The 17236-nt window shown below is 38.1% G+C and overlaps 1 protein-coding gene across 6 annotated transcripts in view; it reads left to right on the forward strand.

Annotated features, from left to right (window-relative positions):
* Positions 1-17236, forward strand: part of USP34 (ubiquitin specific peptidase 34) — a 288223-nt gene that overhangs the window by 76054 nt on the left and 194933 nt on the right. For 5 of the 6 annotated variants that reach the window (XM_028832452.2, XM_028832455.2, XM_028832453.2 and 2 more), the window contains exons 4-8: positions 2001-2051; positions 2237-2386; positions 12520-12587; positions 15225-15417; positions 17145-17206. In XM_028832452.2, coding sequence (XP_028688285.1) covers positions 2001-2051; positions 2237-2386; positions 12520-12587; positions 15225-15417; positions 17145-17206 — 524 coding nt within the window. The remainder of the gene's footprint in view (positions 1-2000; positions 2052-2236; positions 2387-12519; positions 12588-15224; positions 15418-17144; positions 17207-17236) is intronic. The other variant, XM_077959504.1, reaches the window with a different exon arrangement.

Here is a 17236-nt window from a genome sequence, read left to right on the forward strand (position 1 = left end):
CTCGATCTCCTGACCTCGTGATCCGCCCGCTTCGGCCTCCCAAAGTGCTGAGATTACAGGCTTGAGCCACTGCGCCCGGCCTTTTTTTTTTTTGAGATGGAGCCTCATTTTGTCTCCCAGACTGGAGTGCAGTGGTGTGATTGCGGCTCACTGCAACCTCTGCCTCCTGGGTTCAAGCAGTTCTCCTTCCTCAGCCTCCCAAGTAGCTGGGATTACACGTGTCTACCACCACACCTGGCTAATTTTTGTATTTTTAGTAGAGACAGGGTTTCAGTATGTTGGCCAGACTGGTCTAGAACTCCTGATCTCGAGTGATCCGCCCACCTCGGCCTCCCAAAGTGCTGGGATTACATGCGTGAGCCGCCATGCGTGGCCTCTGTGTGAAAAATTAAATACAGAATATACAAAATACAGACTCTGAAAGGCCTTTGAACTTGTCTTTTTTCTTTTCTCTTCTCTAAAAAACACATAAGTTCAGATATTTCCAAATCTAAAAATTATGAAGATCAGATCATCGTAAATTTTCTTCTTTCAGAAATGTAACATAGGTGTTTTGGCTGTACATAAGATTTTGCTTTATTTTCAGACAGCCTTTTAAAGGTAAAACCATAAAAATCACTTGATTATATAGTTTATTTTCAGTAGATTTACAGAGTTGTGCAACCATCATCACATTCTAATTTTAGAGTATTTCCATCATCCCCCAAAGATCACTCATGCCTGTTTCACCTTACTGTAAAGAGTTAGGGCTAGGTGAGGTGTCTCATGCCTGTAATCCCAGCACTTTGGGAGGCCAAGGCAGGCGGATCACGAACAAGGTCAGGAGATCGAGACCATCCTGGCTAACATGGTGAAACCCCTGTCGCTACCAAAAATACAAAAAATTAGCAGGGCATGGTGGTGGGCGCCTGTAGTCCCACCTATTCTGGAGGCTGAGGCAGGAGAATGGCGTGAACTTGGGAGGCGGAGCTTGCAGTGATCTGAGATCTCAGTACTGCACTTGAGCCTGAGCGACAGTGCGAGACTCTGTCTCAAAAAAAAAAAAAAAAATTAGCTAGAATGGTTATGCCACCATCAAATTGATGGATGTCAGTTGTTACTAATTATGGGTTAATGAGCATTGTTATGCATTTATTTTCCAGTACTACTATGATTAGTTCCTTAGGACAAAAAGCTAGAATTGCTGGGTTAAAGGAATGTATATTTTAAATATTGATGAATATTGCCAAATTGCCTTCCAAAAAGTTCATACGAACTTATACTCACCAACAATGGGTAACTTTGCTTTTAGGCAGTTTAAATCTTATGCATGGAAAGCACATTGTATAACTCTTCAGTGTACCTCTAGGGAATTCCACAGCACAGTTTCAAAAACTATGAAAAAGTTTGTTGAGAAACTTTCCAAAACTCAGAAACCACTTAACTGTAATGTATTTTTATCAGAAGTGCCTTGAGTTTTATTTTAAACTTTTTTTTTTTTGTTTGCTTTGGAGACAGTTTTGCTCTGTCACCCAGGCTGGAGTGCAATGGCGTGATTTCGGCTCACTGCAACCTCTGCCTCCCAGGTTCAAGCCCTTGTGCCCTCAGTCTCCTGAGTATTATAGGTGCCTGCCACCACACTGGCAATTTTTTTATTTTTAGTAGAGACAGGGTTTTACCATGTTGGTCGGGCTGATCTTGAATTCCTGACCTCAGGTGATCCACCCACCTCAGCCTCCGAAAGTGCTGAGATTTTAAACATTTATGTTTTTAAGGTAAGATTACTTAATGTTTAATAAGGCAAAATAGTGCGTAGTATGTACTGTGGAATGGTTTCTATTTAAAGGAGGACTAAAATATACCTTAAAGCTGAATAATATTAGCTTCAGTTAGGAGTATCACTGTTTATCAGGAGTAATTGCAGAATAATCTGTTTATTCAGTTTTTATAAAATCAGTCTTACAGAATTGTATTTTTTAAAGATTAGTTGTAACCTAATTTTGCTTTTTTTTTAAAATTAGGATATATCAACTCAAGAAAGTAACATATTAGGGGCATTCTGTGATATGAATGTAAGTGTTTACCTTTTTTATTCTTTTATGGAAAATATTATTTTTCTTTTTTTAACAAAGCCTCATCCATATGTTTTATTATTTATGTATGTCTTTTGAGTTTCTCATCAGTATCTTTCCAGTATTGCTAATAAGATAATAATTATTGGTGTGTTTTCAAATAATGACATATTTTATTTTCCCAGGATGTAGAAGTACCATTGCATTTGCTTCGTTATGTATGTTTGTTTTGTGGGAAAAATGGCCTTTCTCTCATGAAGGATTGCTTTGAATATGGAACTCCTGAAACTTTGCCATTTCTTATAGCACATGCGTTTATTACAGTTGTGTCTAATGTAAGTATTGTTTTGAATTGATCTGAATTTGGGAGCAATGTCTAGTATATCAGTAACATGAATTTTATGCTGTGAAAAGGTTTTGAATGATTTGCATGTATAATTTTTTTTTTTGGTTTTGACAAAATGAGTACAGAAACATTTTAACAGTCTTTTTATTATTAAGATTAGAGTTTGAATAAAATTTAAAGTTACTGTTTTAAAGCTAAAAGGAGTCATGGCTATAACTATTTAATCTAAAATAGATAGGTGACGGTGCACAAAACTTTTGCTTTTTTATTTTTTAACTTTTTGTTTTGTTTTGTTTTGAGACAGGGTCTGTCTCTGTTGCCTAGGCTGCAGCTTCCACCTCCTGGGCTCAGGTGATCCTCCCACCTCACCCTCCTGAGTAGCTGGGACTAGAGGTGTGCACCACCATGCCTGGCTGAATTTTTGTACTTTTTTTTAGAGACAGGGTTTCACCATGTTGCCCAGGCCATTTTAAACTTGCTCTGCCTGGGATTCTGTCCTGGGAAATATTTGACTTTTTAGTTTATTGGTTACTTTAAATTATGCTTGTCTAGGTTACTATTGTAGTATGCCTGAATTCTCTCTATATTACACATGAAGATGTAACATTTCTTCTTGCCTTTGAAAATAGGGTAATTCTTCTGCATCCTGTGAATGTCAGTTTACTGTGAAGCACAGTGGATATGGAAAGAAAGATACTTTTATTTTTTTTCAGACAGAGTCTCGCTCTGTCCCCCAGGCTGGAGTGCAGTGGTGCAGTCTCAGCTCACTGCACCCTCTGCCTCCTGGGTTCAAGCGATTCTTCTGCCTCAGCCTCCCGAGTAGCTGGGACTATAGGCGTGAGCTACCATGCCTGGCTAATTTTTGTATTTTTAGTACATGTTGGCCAGGCTGGTCTCAAACTCCTGACCTCATGATCCACCCACCTTGGCCTCCCAAAGTGCTGGGATTACAGGCATGAGCCACCACGCCCGGCCTGGAAAGAAAGATATTTAAATACCCATATATTAAAATTCATCCTTTAATAACCTATTCTGGTCATCATTTAAAAAATTGGTAAAGCAAAAGTTCAGTGTACCTTTACCAAACCCTGAAATCTTGTGTAATGGAATTACCTTAATTAATAGCTAATATCAGCTGTTTAAATTATCTGTAAAATAAAAATATTGAGTGAAAAGGTACTCAACCAAACATTTTGTTGCATTGCTTCCAATGCTATGTGCTTTGCAGTGATGTCGTACATTGGAAACAACACTGACATTACTAAAATTGGTAATAAATGATTGTTGTCAAGGTCATTTTTAGTTAAAAAATTCCATGCATTCTGATAGGTTGAAAATATTACATACAGTAGTAGTATATAGCATGTAGGTTAATAACGTAGCTTTTTTTTTTTTTGAGATGGAGTCTTGCTCTGTTGCCCAGGCTGGAGTGCAGTGGCGTGATCTTGGCTCACTGTAAGCTCTGCTTCCCGGGTTCATGCCATTCTTCTGCCTCAGCCTCCCGAGTAGCTGGGACTATAGGCGGCCACCACCACACCTGGCTAATTTTTTGTATTTATTTTTTTAGTAGAGACAAGGTTTCACTGTATTAGCCAGGATGGTCTTGATCTGCTGACATTGTGATCTGCCCACCTCGGCCTCCCATTGTGATCTGCCCACCTCACGCCTGGGATTACAGGCGTGAGCCCCTGCGCCCTACCTTTTTTTAGACAGAGTCTGGCTCTGTTGCCCAGGCTGGAGTGCAGTGGCATGATCTGGCTCACTGCAACCTCCGTCTCCCGGATTTAAACGATTCTCCTGCTTCAGCCTCCTGAATAGCTGGGACTACAGGTGCATGCCACTATGCCTGGTTCATTTTTGTATTTTTAATAGAGATGGGGTTTCACCATGTTGTCTAGGCTGGTCTCAAACTCCTAACCTCAGGTGATCCTCCTACCTCAGCCTCCCAAAGTGCTGGGATTACATGCGTGAGCCAGTGTGTGTGATCTAAGCCTTAATTTTTTTCATTTGCAAAATGGCAATGATGATGGTGTCCATCTACCTTAGAGGATTGTTGTGAGGTTTAAAATGAGAAAGAAAGATTTTAAGCTCATAATGTAGCACTTGACATATAAAGTATGTAGTAACTGGTAGCTTTTACTAACTTCGACTGTTATTAAATACTTAAGTGATCCTGTTATTCAGATTGAACTTACTTGTTTGATAGGAAGTTTTATGTACTTTGGCATTCTCTGAGAGAAAATATCTCAATTTAGTTAAGTGAAATGCTGTGATAACATTTTTAGTTTACACTGTGGTAATTTTGGAGAGGGCATATAATTTTGAAACACCAAATTATCAAAGGGTTTACTTAATCAGGAATATTACATAAACCTGAATTAAACTGTTTCTTGAATTTATTTGTACTAATTTTTGGTTAACAGTCTAGTATGGAAGGCTTGTTAAAGAGTTTATTACTGTATGTTTATAAGTTACTGTTTACAGGATTTTTTTTTTCCATTATCTGTTTTTTTGAGACAGAGTCTCACTCTGTCACCCAGGCTAGAGTTCAGTGGCACGATCTTGGCTCACTGCAGCGTCCACCTCCCGAGTTCAAGCGATTGTCCTGCCTCAGCCTCCCTAGTGGCTGGGATAACTAGTGCATGATACCACACCCGGCTAATTTTTGTGTTTTTGGTAGACATGGGGTTTCGCCATGTTGTCCAGGCTGGTCTCAAAATCCTGTCCTTCCATGATCTGCCCACCTCGGCCTCCCAAAGTGCTGGGATTACAGGCTTGAGCCACTGCACCTGGCCTTTGTTTTGGTTTTGTTTTTGTTTTGAGAGAGAGGTCTGCTGTGCGGTAGCATAATAGCAGCTCACTGCAGCGTTAACCTCCCAGGCTCAAGCAAACCTCCTGTGTCAGCCTCCCAAGTACCTGCAACTAAAGGTGCATGTCACCATGCCTGGCTAAATTAAAAATTGTTTTTGTAGAGATGGAGTTATACTGTTGCCCAACCTGTATAGTTACCCTTTACTAAATAGCAAGGTTTAGGCTTAGATTCTGTTTTGTCTTTCTCTTCAGCTCTTTTATGACTGCTAATTAGTGGGCTGTTGACAATTTGCATAGTTTTCTTTATCTTGCAACTCAACTGAGGCCATCAAAGCAAAGTTGTACTATTTAAATTAATAATGTATTTTTTGAACACCATAATACTATAATACTATATAATCTGTTTGTTAATTTTCTGAGAATAATAACTCAATGGAGTTAAGCTTTAATTGGCATCTTTTCCTTATAAAAAAATAGATTGGCTCTCTGCAAGTTAATTTTTCATATAGTTAATATTTTAGTGTACATTAACAGAGTTCTTTTTGTAATCAAGCTTACTACAGAAGTTGTGCTTTATTTATTTATTTCATAGTAATTTCCTCTAGTGGGTCATTGTATAAACCCTAATCATTTTTATATGTTCATTCCTTTTCTTGCGAAGTGGGCAACTTGTTTAGCCATGGTGTTTTGGCTTCAATAGGGTGAGGTCTGTATTTGGGAATCTCTGAATTTCACAGGAAGGAGTAGAACTATATTTAGCAATGAAAAAAAATAGTATTAGATTTTAGGGCAATCCTTTGTAAAGAAAAGAAAATAACTCATAAATAACTTATGGGAAGACAGATAAGGGCTGACATTACTGAATAACTCTGTTTATTATAGTAAATTACACATTCAGAAGAGAACATGTTTATAGCATTTCCTGGGATTCAGGAAATGATCCCATTCTGTTTATTTTCTAGGATGATTTCCTCCTCACTTAAAGAAAAAAAAATCTGTATATTTATTTTGAGACTGGCTAATTTTTGTGTTTTTGGTAGAGACAGTGTTTCACCATGTTCCCCAGGCTGGTCTTGAACTCCTGGGCTCAAACGATCTGCCTGCCTCGGCCTCCTAAAATGCTGGGATTACAGGTGTGTGCCGCTGCACCTGGCTGATTTCCTCACTCTTACTGAGGAAAAGTAACTTTGTCAGATGGTGTTTTTTTTTGTTTTTTTTTTGAAACGGAGTCTCACTCTGTTGCCAGGCTGGATTGCAGTGGCATGATCTCTGCTTACCGCAGCCTCCGCCTCCTGGGTTCAAGCAATTCTCCTGCCTCAGCTTCCTGAGTAGCTGGAACTACAGGCACGCACCACCACGTCCAGCTAATTTTTGTATTTTTAGTAGAAATAGGGTTTCGCCATGTTGGCCAGGATGGTCTCGATCTCTTGACCTTGTGATGCCTCCACCTCAGCCTCCCAGAGTGCTGGGATTACAGGTGTGAGCCACCGCGTCTGACTCGTGAGTTATTTTTTAGAACCTGAATCTAGATTCCTGAAATTGCATCTCAGGAAAACTCACTCTGCTCTGGGTTTGAATTATCAACAAAGAAAGGAAATTCTTACCTTATCAGATTAAGGTTCAAATCTGATAATAACATCAAGCCCATACATTTATTTCAATCTCAAAAACTTTAACAGATTCTTAACTACAACTTCAGCAATTCTTAACTAGCTCTGAGTTTTAGGAGATATCTCAGTTTGCACAAATATTATTCCACCTATTATATGGATCGTTGTTTAATAACAGCTGCACCCACAAGAAAACAATGAAGATCTTTATATAGTTTTCTTACTTTGCAAATGCAGTTTACTAACATTTAACACAGCTTAGAGAAATAGAACACAGAGACACACAAGTTTCTCCACTGAGACCCACATGAAAGTTAATTCTACTTTTGTTGAGTTACATTTGGTTTTAGCTTACAGTATCGTTCCTCAGCCCTCAGCTCTTTGCCTGAGTTTGTCATCTCATAGATTACACCTTTTATTTATAAAGAATCCAATAGAGACAAGGGATTTATTTTGTTATGGAGGAGAAAGAAGTGCAAATGAGGCTTAACAAAAGAACGTCACACAAAATATGCTTTAGACAAATTATTAAGTAGGAGATGTGGGTCAAAGGTACAAGCTTGTAGGGCTTAAGTAACATAGAGGGGGACACAATAACAATTTCTGAATGCTCAGTGTCCTAAGACTGCTTTTTAGAAATATATTAGCAAAGACTGTTTAATATCAGAAGCTAGGGTAGGATTACATTTTTTTTTTATATCTGTCTACTAGATAGGAGAATAGGAAATTAAGTTTTCATGATGCCACTTTGTCAGAACTAGGTTTGATGCAGACTGCTGTTTTTCTGCAGTTAGAGGGAGCAAGGAACCTTTTTTTTCTTTTTTTTCCCTATTTGAGAGTTTTAACCTAGAGGTTAGGAGGGCTGCTAGAATTCCGTTAGCACTAAGCAGGGACTGGGGAGATGCAAACCTGAAAAGCTCAAAACTTACAGTAAAATATGATAAAGGACACACTGTAGGATTAATGGCATATGGAATTTGGTTTTTATGATGGAATCTATAGTAGTGTTAGAATGCTGATTTTTATAACGATATAATCCTAGGTTTGAATTGTACCTCTGTTGCATAGTATGTAATTTTGTTTTCATTAGTTTTATAAGCCTTACTTTTCTCATTTATCACAATGGGAATATTAAGGACTTAGTAAATGGTAGCTCTTTTTTGTATTAAAATTTATTCTTGTATTTACATTTTTTTCATTTGGTATTTTTTATTGAAATTTTTACTCACTTGTGTCTGTGTATTCTAAAATAAAAGATATACCTATGTCCTCCGATGTATCTTGTATAAAATAGGATTTTTTAACCTTTTGTTAAAATTTGAAAAATAACATTCATACAGAAACGTACACAAAGTGATAACATGTGGCTCAGTGATTTATCAAAGCAAATACTCATTTAACCATCACTCAAACCAAGAAACAGAACATTGTCAACTCCCCAGAAGCCTACCTTATGAGTTCTTCTGGCCATTAACTATTCCATCTCTTCTTCTTTAAAAATAAACACAATTCATACTTTAATAGTGATCATTCTCCTGCTTTTTTTTTTTTAAAGTTTTATCACCTAATCTTATATCCCTGAACACTATAATTTGGTTTTGTCGGTTTTCACCATGCAGTCAGAATCACATACTGTGCATTCTTTCATGCCTGGTTACTTTTTTTAAATGCTGAAATTTATATTGCATGTGTTTCTAGTATGTTCATTTTTATTGTTGAATAATCTTTTAAAATATACCAGTTTATTTTACTGGTGATGGACATTTAGGTTATTACAGTTCATATGGGTGTCAGCATTCTTTTATGTGTGTTTTGGTGCACATGTGTGTGCATTTAATTTGGATATATATTTAGTGGAATTTCTTATCAGTAGGGTGTGTGTGTGTGTATGTATATAATATATACAATTTTTGTTGTGTTTTTGAGATGGACTCTCGCTCTGTTGCCCAGGCTGTAGTGCAGTGGCGTGATCTTGGCTCCCTGCAGTCTCTACCTCCTGGGTTCAAGCCATTCTCTTGCCTCAGCTTCCCAAGTAGCTGGGATTACAGGGACCTGCCACCAAGCCTGGCTAAATTTTTTGTACTTTTAGTAGAGAAGGGGTTTCACTATGTTGGCCAGCTTGGTCTCGAACTCCTGACCTCAGAGTGATCCAACTGCTTCAGCCTCCAAAGTGCTGGGATTATAGGTGTGAGCCACTGCACCTGACCTGTTATATATTTGTAATGACTAATGAGAATGAGCACGTTTTCATAGGCATATTAGTTATTTGGATTTTTTTTTTTTTTTCTTTGGCGAAGTACCTGTTTAAATCTTTTCCCATTTGCAAAATTGGATTGTCTTTTTCTTGCTGATGTTTAGGAGTTCCTTATGTGTTTTAGATAGAAGTCTTTTTAGGTAGAAGTCTTTTGTTTGATATATGTATTGCCAATATCTTCCACTCTCATGTTGCTTTTCACTCTTGTGTTTAAGAAATATTATGCATCAAGCTTCATATTGTATAATTTGTCAGTGTTTTTCTTCATGGTTAAGGTTTTCATTTTTGATTGAAAAAGTCATTTTTTACTCTAAGGCCGTGAAAATACTTACAAAGTTTTTTTTGCTCACTGCAACCTCCGCCTTTTGGGTTCAAGTGATTCTCCTGCCTCAGCCTCCTAAGTAGCTGAGACTACAGACACTTGCCACCACGCCCAGCTAATTTTTTGTATTTTTAGTATATATGGGGTTTCACCATGTTGGCCAGGATGGTTTCGATCTCCTGACCTTGTGATCCGCCTGCCTCGGCCCCCCCAAAGTGCTGGGATTACAGGTGTGAGCCACCATGCCTGGCCAAAGTTTTTGTTTCTTTGAAAAGTTTTTATTTTTTCTTGCTTCCTTGATCAGGAAACAAGTATCATTGCTTTACCTTTCATATTTTGATCTATTCAATCAACTGCAGTACATTTATATTTATAGTTTCGGGGAGGGATTAAGATTCATTTTCCTTTTCATAGAGATATCCAGTGTTCCTAACAGTGTCACAAAGACAGTCATTTCTTTGTTCTGTAGTACTACTTTTGTTGAACAGGTTAGTCTTGAACTCCTGGCCTGAAGTGATCCTTCCATCTCGGCCTCCAAAAGTATTGGTTATGGGTGACTCATGCCTCATCACTACATTGAGCCAAATCAGATGTCTTTATGTGCATGGGTTTGGGCTCTCTGGCACAGTACACTATTTTGTTTCCTTAATTTTGTGCTGTTTTGCCCATTGCCTTAATTATTGAAACTTTACAAGAAGTCTTGCTCTCTGGGAAAGCAAGTGCTACTTTCCTGTCGTATTTCTTTCCCCTCCGCTCCCCTCCCCTCCGCTCCCCTCTGGTCCCCTCTCCTCTCCTCTGTTTTTGAGACAGTCTTACTTTGTCACCTAGGCTGGAGTGCAGTGGGACGATCTTGGCTCACTGCAACCTCCGTCTCCTGGGGTTCAAGTGATTCTCCTGTCTCAGCATCCCAAGTAGCTGGGATCACACGTGTGCGTCACCACTCCCAGCTCATTTTTTTTTTTTTTTTGTATTTTCGGTAGAGACAGAGTTTCACCATGCTGGCCAAACTGGTCTTGAACTCCTGACCTCAGGTGGTCTGCCCACCTCGGCCTCCTAGAGTGCTGGGATTACAGGCGTGAGCCACTGCACCCAACCTCTCCTTGTTGTGTTTCTTAGAGAGTTTTGGCTCTTCTTGGACTTTTGTGCTTTAAATGAGTTTTGTAAGTTCTGCACATAAACCTTTTTGGATTGCACTGAATCTATAGATGAATTTCGGGAGAACTATTATCTTCACGACAAATATGGCATATGTCTCCTTATTTACATGTTCTTTAATTGTTTTCCAGCTTTTTCTGTAGAGGTCTCCTATCTGGTTAGATTATTTCTGGACACATGATATTTTTGATACTGTTGTTAAGGGAATCTTTTTGAAAACTGTGTTATTCGTTGCTGGTGTGTAAGAAAAAAGCATAGGGTGTTGTATGTGTGTATATATAGGTGTGTACATATTTGTTTATATTAACCTAAGCAGCAGTTTTGCTCAACTCTTCAGTTTCAGTGTTTGATAATTATTTTGAGTTTTCCAGTTATATTATCTCAGAGTATTATTTTAAATTCTTCCTTTCTAGTCCTTTGCCTTTTATTTAGTTTCTTACCTTATTACACTGTCTAGGGCCTTCAGTTCAAGTGGAATTAGGGCTTCCTTGTCTTGTTCCTAGTCTCAGAAGGCAGAGTTTTTAACTTTTCACCATTAACATAGTATTTACTACAGGATTTTTATAGACGTCTTTTATTTGATTAAAGTGAATCCCTACATTCTGTATTCCCAAATTCATTAAAAAAAAAAACATTTTTTTTTTGTTTCGAGACAAGGTCTCGCTCGGTCGTCCATGGTGGAGTACAGTGATGCGATCTTGGCTCACTCAGACTTCCACCTCCTGTGTTCAAGTGAATCTCGCACCTCAACCTCCCAGAGTGTTGAAACTACAGACATGTGACACCATGCCTGGCTTATTTTTGTATTTTTTTGGTAGAGACGGGGTTTCAGCCATGTTGGCCAGGCTGGTCTTGAACTCCTGACTTCAAGTGATACACCTGCAGCGATCTCCCACCAGAGTGCTGGGATTATAGGCATTAGCCACCTCGCCTGTCCAGATTTGTATTTAATTTGTATCTCCTGCCTGTGTCAAGACTAAGTATCAGAGTTTTTTGTTTGATGGTTGGGTTAGGATTTTTATTCTTACTATTTTTGAAAATAAAACTATTATAATGTATTCACATTTGATTTATAAATGTTAAAATATAGTGCAGAAAAAATAAGGAAATATATTTATTATAACTTTTATTATGATTTCGTTAAGTTGTAAGTTACTTATAGTCAGAGCTTATTTCAGTAAGTACTTGTTGATACTGTAATCAGTGTGTGACTGTAAAATATATTTGTTTCAGATGGATATTGAAGTGACTAGAAAGTATGGGTAATTTGAAATTTTTTAGGAAGGAATGAGATGATTAGTTAAAAACTAATATGATTAAAAAACCAATGCAGTGTCTTGTATTGGGGATGCTACCATACAAAGAGGTATAGATAATTATTTGGTAAGAAAATATTACTTTGAGAGATGGTTTTTTTCTTTTCAGCAAGAAGCTAAGATTAATTTTTTAGATAAGACTTTATGTAAAATAAGATATAGGTAAAATTTCCTGATACATGTGTAATTCTGTTTTGTACTATACTCTTTTCATAATTGATAATATATGTAATTTTGGAGGCATCGAAATATTAAATGATCCTGGTTTTTGTTCTATTTTGTTATTTGAGACGGAGTCTTGCTCCGTTGCCCAGGCTGGAGTGCAGTGGTGCAATCTAGGCTCACCACATCCTCTTCCCCACCAGGGTTCAAGCGATTCCCTTGCCTCAGCCTCTCAGCTAGCTGGGACTACAGGTGTGCGCCACCATGCCCAGCTAATTTTTGTGTTTTTAGTAGAGACGGGATTTTACTGTGTTGGCCAGACTAGTCTCAAACTCCTGACTTCGTGATCTGCCCGCCTCAGCCTCCCAAAGTGCTGGGATTACAGGCGTGAGCCACTGCGCCTGGCCAGTGCTCTTGTTTTTCATTAGTGAAAGACATATGTATTTCACATATTTGTTAGGCATTAATGTTGTTTTTATGTTTCTTATATAGATTAGAATATGGCTACATATTCCTGCTGTCATGCAGCACATTATACCTTTTAGGACCTATGTTATTAGGTAAGTTTATAAAGTCTCTTTCCCCTGATTATCAATGTAATATATTTAAACAATTTATAATACAGAATTATATTGTTTGAAAGTCCCCTATAGTCATATCCTCTAGAGAAAATTTCAAGTAACAGTTTGGAATATAGTGTTTTTTATGCACATATATGGGTTTATATTTAATGTTTACTTTTTAGCAAATTATGTTGGACTTGTTTTTACATGAGTATGTAAAAAGAATTAAAGAAATTAATAATGGTTATTCCACTGTATTTAGTCAGTCAACAAATATACAGTAAGTGTCTGTTACATTCTAGGCACTGAGGATATAGCAGAGAAGAAAACAAATTGCAAAAATCTCTGCTCTTGTGCAGTCTGTTTACAAAAGAAGTAGATGATAATACTACATCAGAAAGTGATAAGTATGATAAGATAAATAGCAAATGTGGATTGAGAGTTCTAGAGGGTGGGTTACAGTTTAAATATGGGGACAGGGAAGGTCTCATCGAACGGGAGGTGACATTTGAATTTTATAAGTCTCAACCTAAAAAGGAAGCCTAAGAAGATGGAGAAAGGGTTGTACTGATTAGAATTAAAGTATGAGCTGTCAGGATTCTGCATATTTTATTGATAACATTTATGGGAGTATTGTACTTTTTTTCTCATTTGCAAAGGTTTGAGTGTCTCCCTTTTTCACAGTACTACTCAACTTTTGGGAGACAATATCAGGCAAAGAATCAGATAGTGATGAATGCTATGAAAGTAAGTTAGTGTGATACAGAGGGAGTATGGGGCCTTTCTGAAAGGTGATATCTTAAGGACATGAGTCAGCTATTCAAGTGATTATCAGAAAGATGTATTGTAGAAGGAACATGTGAGTATAGGCTTTGAAGTTAGCATAACTTCAAAGTTATGAAGAAGAAACTAGAAGCAGATTGGTGTGGAGAATAATGTGTAAGGGGATATAATTATGAGGGTGGAGGGATAAGCAGGGGCAGGTGATTCAGGACCTTGTAGGCCACTGTAAGGAGTATGGATTTAATTTTTTCAATGGGAATCTATTGAAGGGTTTTTAGCAGATGTTTCAGGATTTTTTAAAAGTTTTCTTTGGCTTTTTAGTGGATCATAAATATAGGGTGGCTGGAATAGAAGCTAGAGGGAGACCAATTGAAAGGTTTATGTATTAGTCCTGGAAGGAAAATGATGATTACTTGTAGTAGGATTGTTAATGATGATTTTGAAAACTGGATGAATGTAAGTGAAAATAAAATCAGTAAGACTGGTCATTATAGGGTATAAAGAAAAGGGTAGTATTCTACATGTGGATGACATTCAGCACCCCCCTCCTCAATTTTTTATTTGTAGTGTGGATATCATTACTGAGATGTGAAAATCTAGGAGAACTTAAATGTCCCACAGGCCTCTCAAAGTCTTCTTGTCTTTAAGTGGCACTGGCAAATTGGGAATATGAACTTGTAGTTCAGAATAGTTTCATTAATTTAAGAGTTGTGAGTGTAAAGATGGTATTTAAAAACCACAGGAGTCACCTGAGGAGAGCATACAGGGAAAGAATAGAAGTGAGTCTAAGATAGAACTTTGTATCAGTTGGTTTTGCTGTGTAAGGAAACATCTCTCAAAATTTAGTGGCTTAAAACAATAGCCACCCAGGCATGGTGGCTCATGCCTGTAATCCCAGCCCTTTGGGAGGCCGAGGCGGGAGGATCACCTGAGCCCAGGAGTTCGAGACCAGCCTGGGCAACATAGCGAGACTCCATCTCTGCGCAAGGGAAAAAATTTAACTGGTGGTGGTGGTGGCACGCTCCTATAGTCCCAGCTACCAGAGAGGCTGAGGTAGGAGGATCACTTGAGCCCAGGAGGTCGAGGCTGCAGTGAGCTCTGATTGAGCAGTTGTACTCCAGCGTGAGTGACAAAGCAAGACTTTGTTTCATAAAAAAAGAAAATATAAAACAACAGCCATTTATTATTTCTCACAGTTCTCTGGTTAGCTGGGCAGTTTTGTTGATCTGTATTGACTTGGCTGAAACTGGATGGTTTAGGTTAGCCTTGTTCCCACATTGTGTGATTGCCATGCTGATTGGTCTTGTGGGGTGAGGGGGAATCTCATATATGTCTTGCAGTTGGCTTCATGTCAGTTGGAGCATCAGATACTTCTCTTTCATCCAGCAGGCTAACCTTGGTCCCTTGTTTTGGTGGTGATTAGAGTTCCCAGCAAGAGAAGGCAAGCTCAAAGGCTTTTCTAGCTTCCCCTTATGTCATGTCTATTAATATTTCACTGGCCAAAGCAGGTCATATGGCAAGGCCCAGATTTAAGGGTGTAGAAACAGATTACACCTTTTGATGAGAGGAATAGCTAAGTCACATTGCAAAGTCTTGTACATATAATGATGGGAGGAATTTGTGGCCATTTTGTAATCCATTACAGGCCTTCAGGAACACTAATGTTGAAAGGTTGGACAGCACAGAAGGAATCTGCCAAAGAGATTAGGCAGGGCCTGAGAGGAAAACCAGAGGTTTGTGGGTTTTGGACACAAAAAAACGTTAATGCTTACAATGTACATTTTAAGTTATTGAGTGGTCTTTTAAAATGCTTTGAGTTTTTATGTATTTTCTATTTCTGAATCATTTCAGGTATTTATGCAAGCTCTCTGATCAGGAGTTACGACAGAGTGCAGCTCGTAACATGGCTGACTTAATGTGGAGCACAGTGAAAGAACCACTGGATACAACATTATGCTTTGATAAAGAAAGCCTAGATCTTGCATTTAAGTACTTTATGTCACCTACTTTGACTATGAGGTTGGCTGGATTGAGTCAGATAACAGTAAGCTGTGTTTGCTTTATTTTTGGTCATTGTTTATTTGCTTTCTGGTCTATCATAATACTACTACCCACTATGGAGCCCTTCATACTAGGCATTGTGCTAAGTATTTTACATGGATTACTTTGTATGGCCTTCACAAATAATTTCTGTGTTTCTCTTATTTTAAAGATGAAAAAGTCTGAAACTTAGATTTATATGGATTTATACTGTGGGTCCATTTGATTTCCGGGTCCAACTCTTTCATCATTTTGTTTTTGTCTTTTTAAACTATTCAGGTTTTTATGTTTATAGATGTTTTGTGAAAGAGGAATAATTGGAGGGCTTCATAAGCAGTTAATTAATTTTCCAGGCAGAAACCATAGATTATTGGGCCGTAGGCCAAATTTTACTAAATGTTTGTTTTGAATAGTCTTAAATACTGTTTTTAAGTAGGACAAAATAACATAAAAATCTGTATTCTTGGCTTCTCTTGGTGAGGGGGTTGGAAGAAGGCCTGGTATCCTTGGGTCTGTATTCTTGCATAACGACAGTCTGTTAGAACTAAGTAATTAACTTTATCCTTCAGAATGAACATGCTTTCTCCGGTTTGTTACAGTCCCCATTTGCTTTACTCCTTTACATTTCTGGGTTTTTTTTTTTTTTTCTTTCCTTGGAGATGGAGTCCCATTCCAGTGGCATGATCTCGGCTCACTGCAACCTCCACCTCTCGGGTTTAAGTGATTCTCTTGCCTCAGCCTCCTGAGTAGCTGGGACTACAGGTGTGAGCCACAACGCTTGGCTAATTTTTTGTATTTTTAGTAGAGATGGGGTTTCACTGTGTTGGCCAGGCTGGTCTGGAATTCCTGACCTCAGGTGATCCAACCGCCTCGTCCTCCCAAAGTGTTGTGATTATAGGCATGAGCCACCCCACCTGGCCACATTACTGTTTTGTTTGTTTGTTTGTTTGTGTTTTTGTTTTGTTTTGTTTTGGTAGTGTAGTCACACTGAAAATCTGAAGTAGCTAGCGTTTACTTGTGTACCGGGCTTCATAAGATACTTGTTGACATTGTCCCAGATAAATTAAATCTTGAGTGGATTTATCTAGGAAGCCTTTCCTGAAAGTTTGTCTGTAATGACATTACTTGCTCTCTTGCATTAGATTGTTGTGTTTTTTTACTTACTCAGCTTTGTTTTCTCTAGTGTGCTTAGTGTAATAAAGAATACTATTTGCGGAATGAATTTAATTTTTTTTTCCCTTTTTTTGAGATGGACTCTTACTCTGTTGCCCAGGCTGGAGTGCAGCGGCGCAATCTTGGCTCAGTGCAACCTCTGCCTCCTGGGTTCAAGTGATTCTTGTGCCTCAGCCTCCTGAGTAGCTGGTATTATAGGCGCGTGCCACCATACCCAGCTAATTTTGTATTTTTAATAGAAATGGAGATTTACTATGTTGGCAAGGCTGGTCTCGGAACTCCTGACCTCAGGTGATCCACCTGCCTCGGCCTCCTAAAGTGCTGGGATTACAGGTGTGAGCCCCTGCACCTGGCCCTTACTTAGTATTTTAATATAACAGAAGTAGTTTTACTAATTGAGAAGCGTATGTCTCTGATTATGTCTTAGATTTTGTAATGTTAATCTAGTTATCGTGATCTACATATGTCAATCAGTTTACCATGTTTCTTAGTACTTGCTGACATATGCAAGAATAATTTTGGAAATAAAAACCCTTAATTTCTTTTCTTTAATCATAGAATCAACTCCATACCTTCAATGATGTGTGCAATAATGAATCATTAGTATCAGACACAGAAACGTAAGTAGGAGCATTAATTTATATATAAGT

The sequence above is a fragment of the Macaca mulatta genome, chromosome 13, assembly GCF_049350105.2.
Source record: "Macaca mulatta isolate MMU2019108-1 chromosome 13, T2T-MMU8v2.0, whole genome shotgun sequence".
NCBI lineage: Eukaryota > Metazoa > Chordata > Mammalia > Primates > Cercopithecidae > Macaca > Macaca mulatta.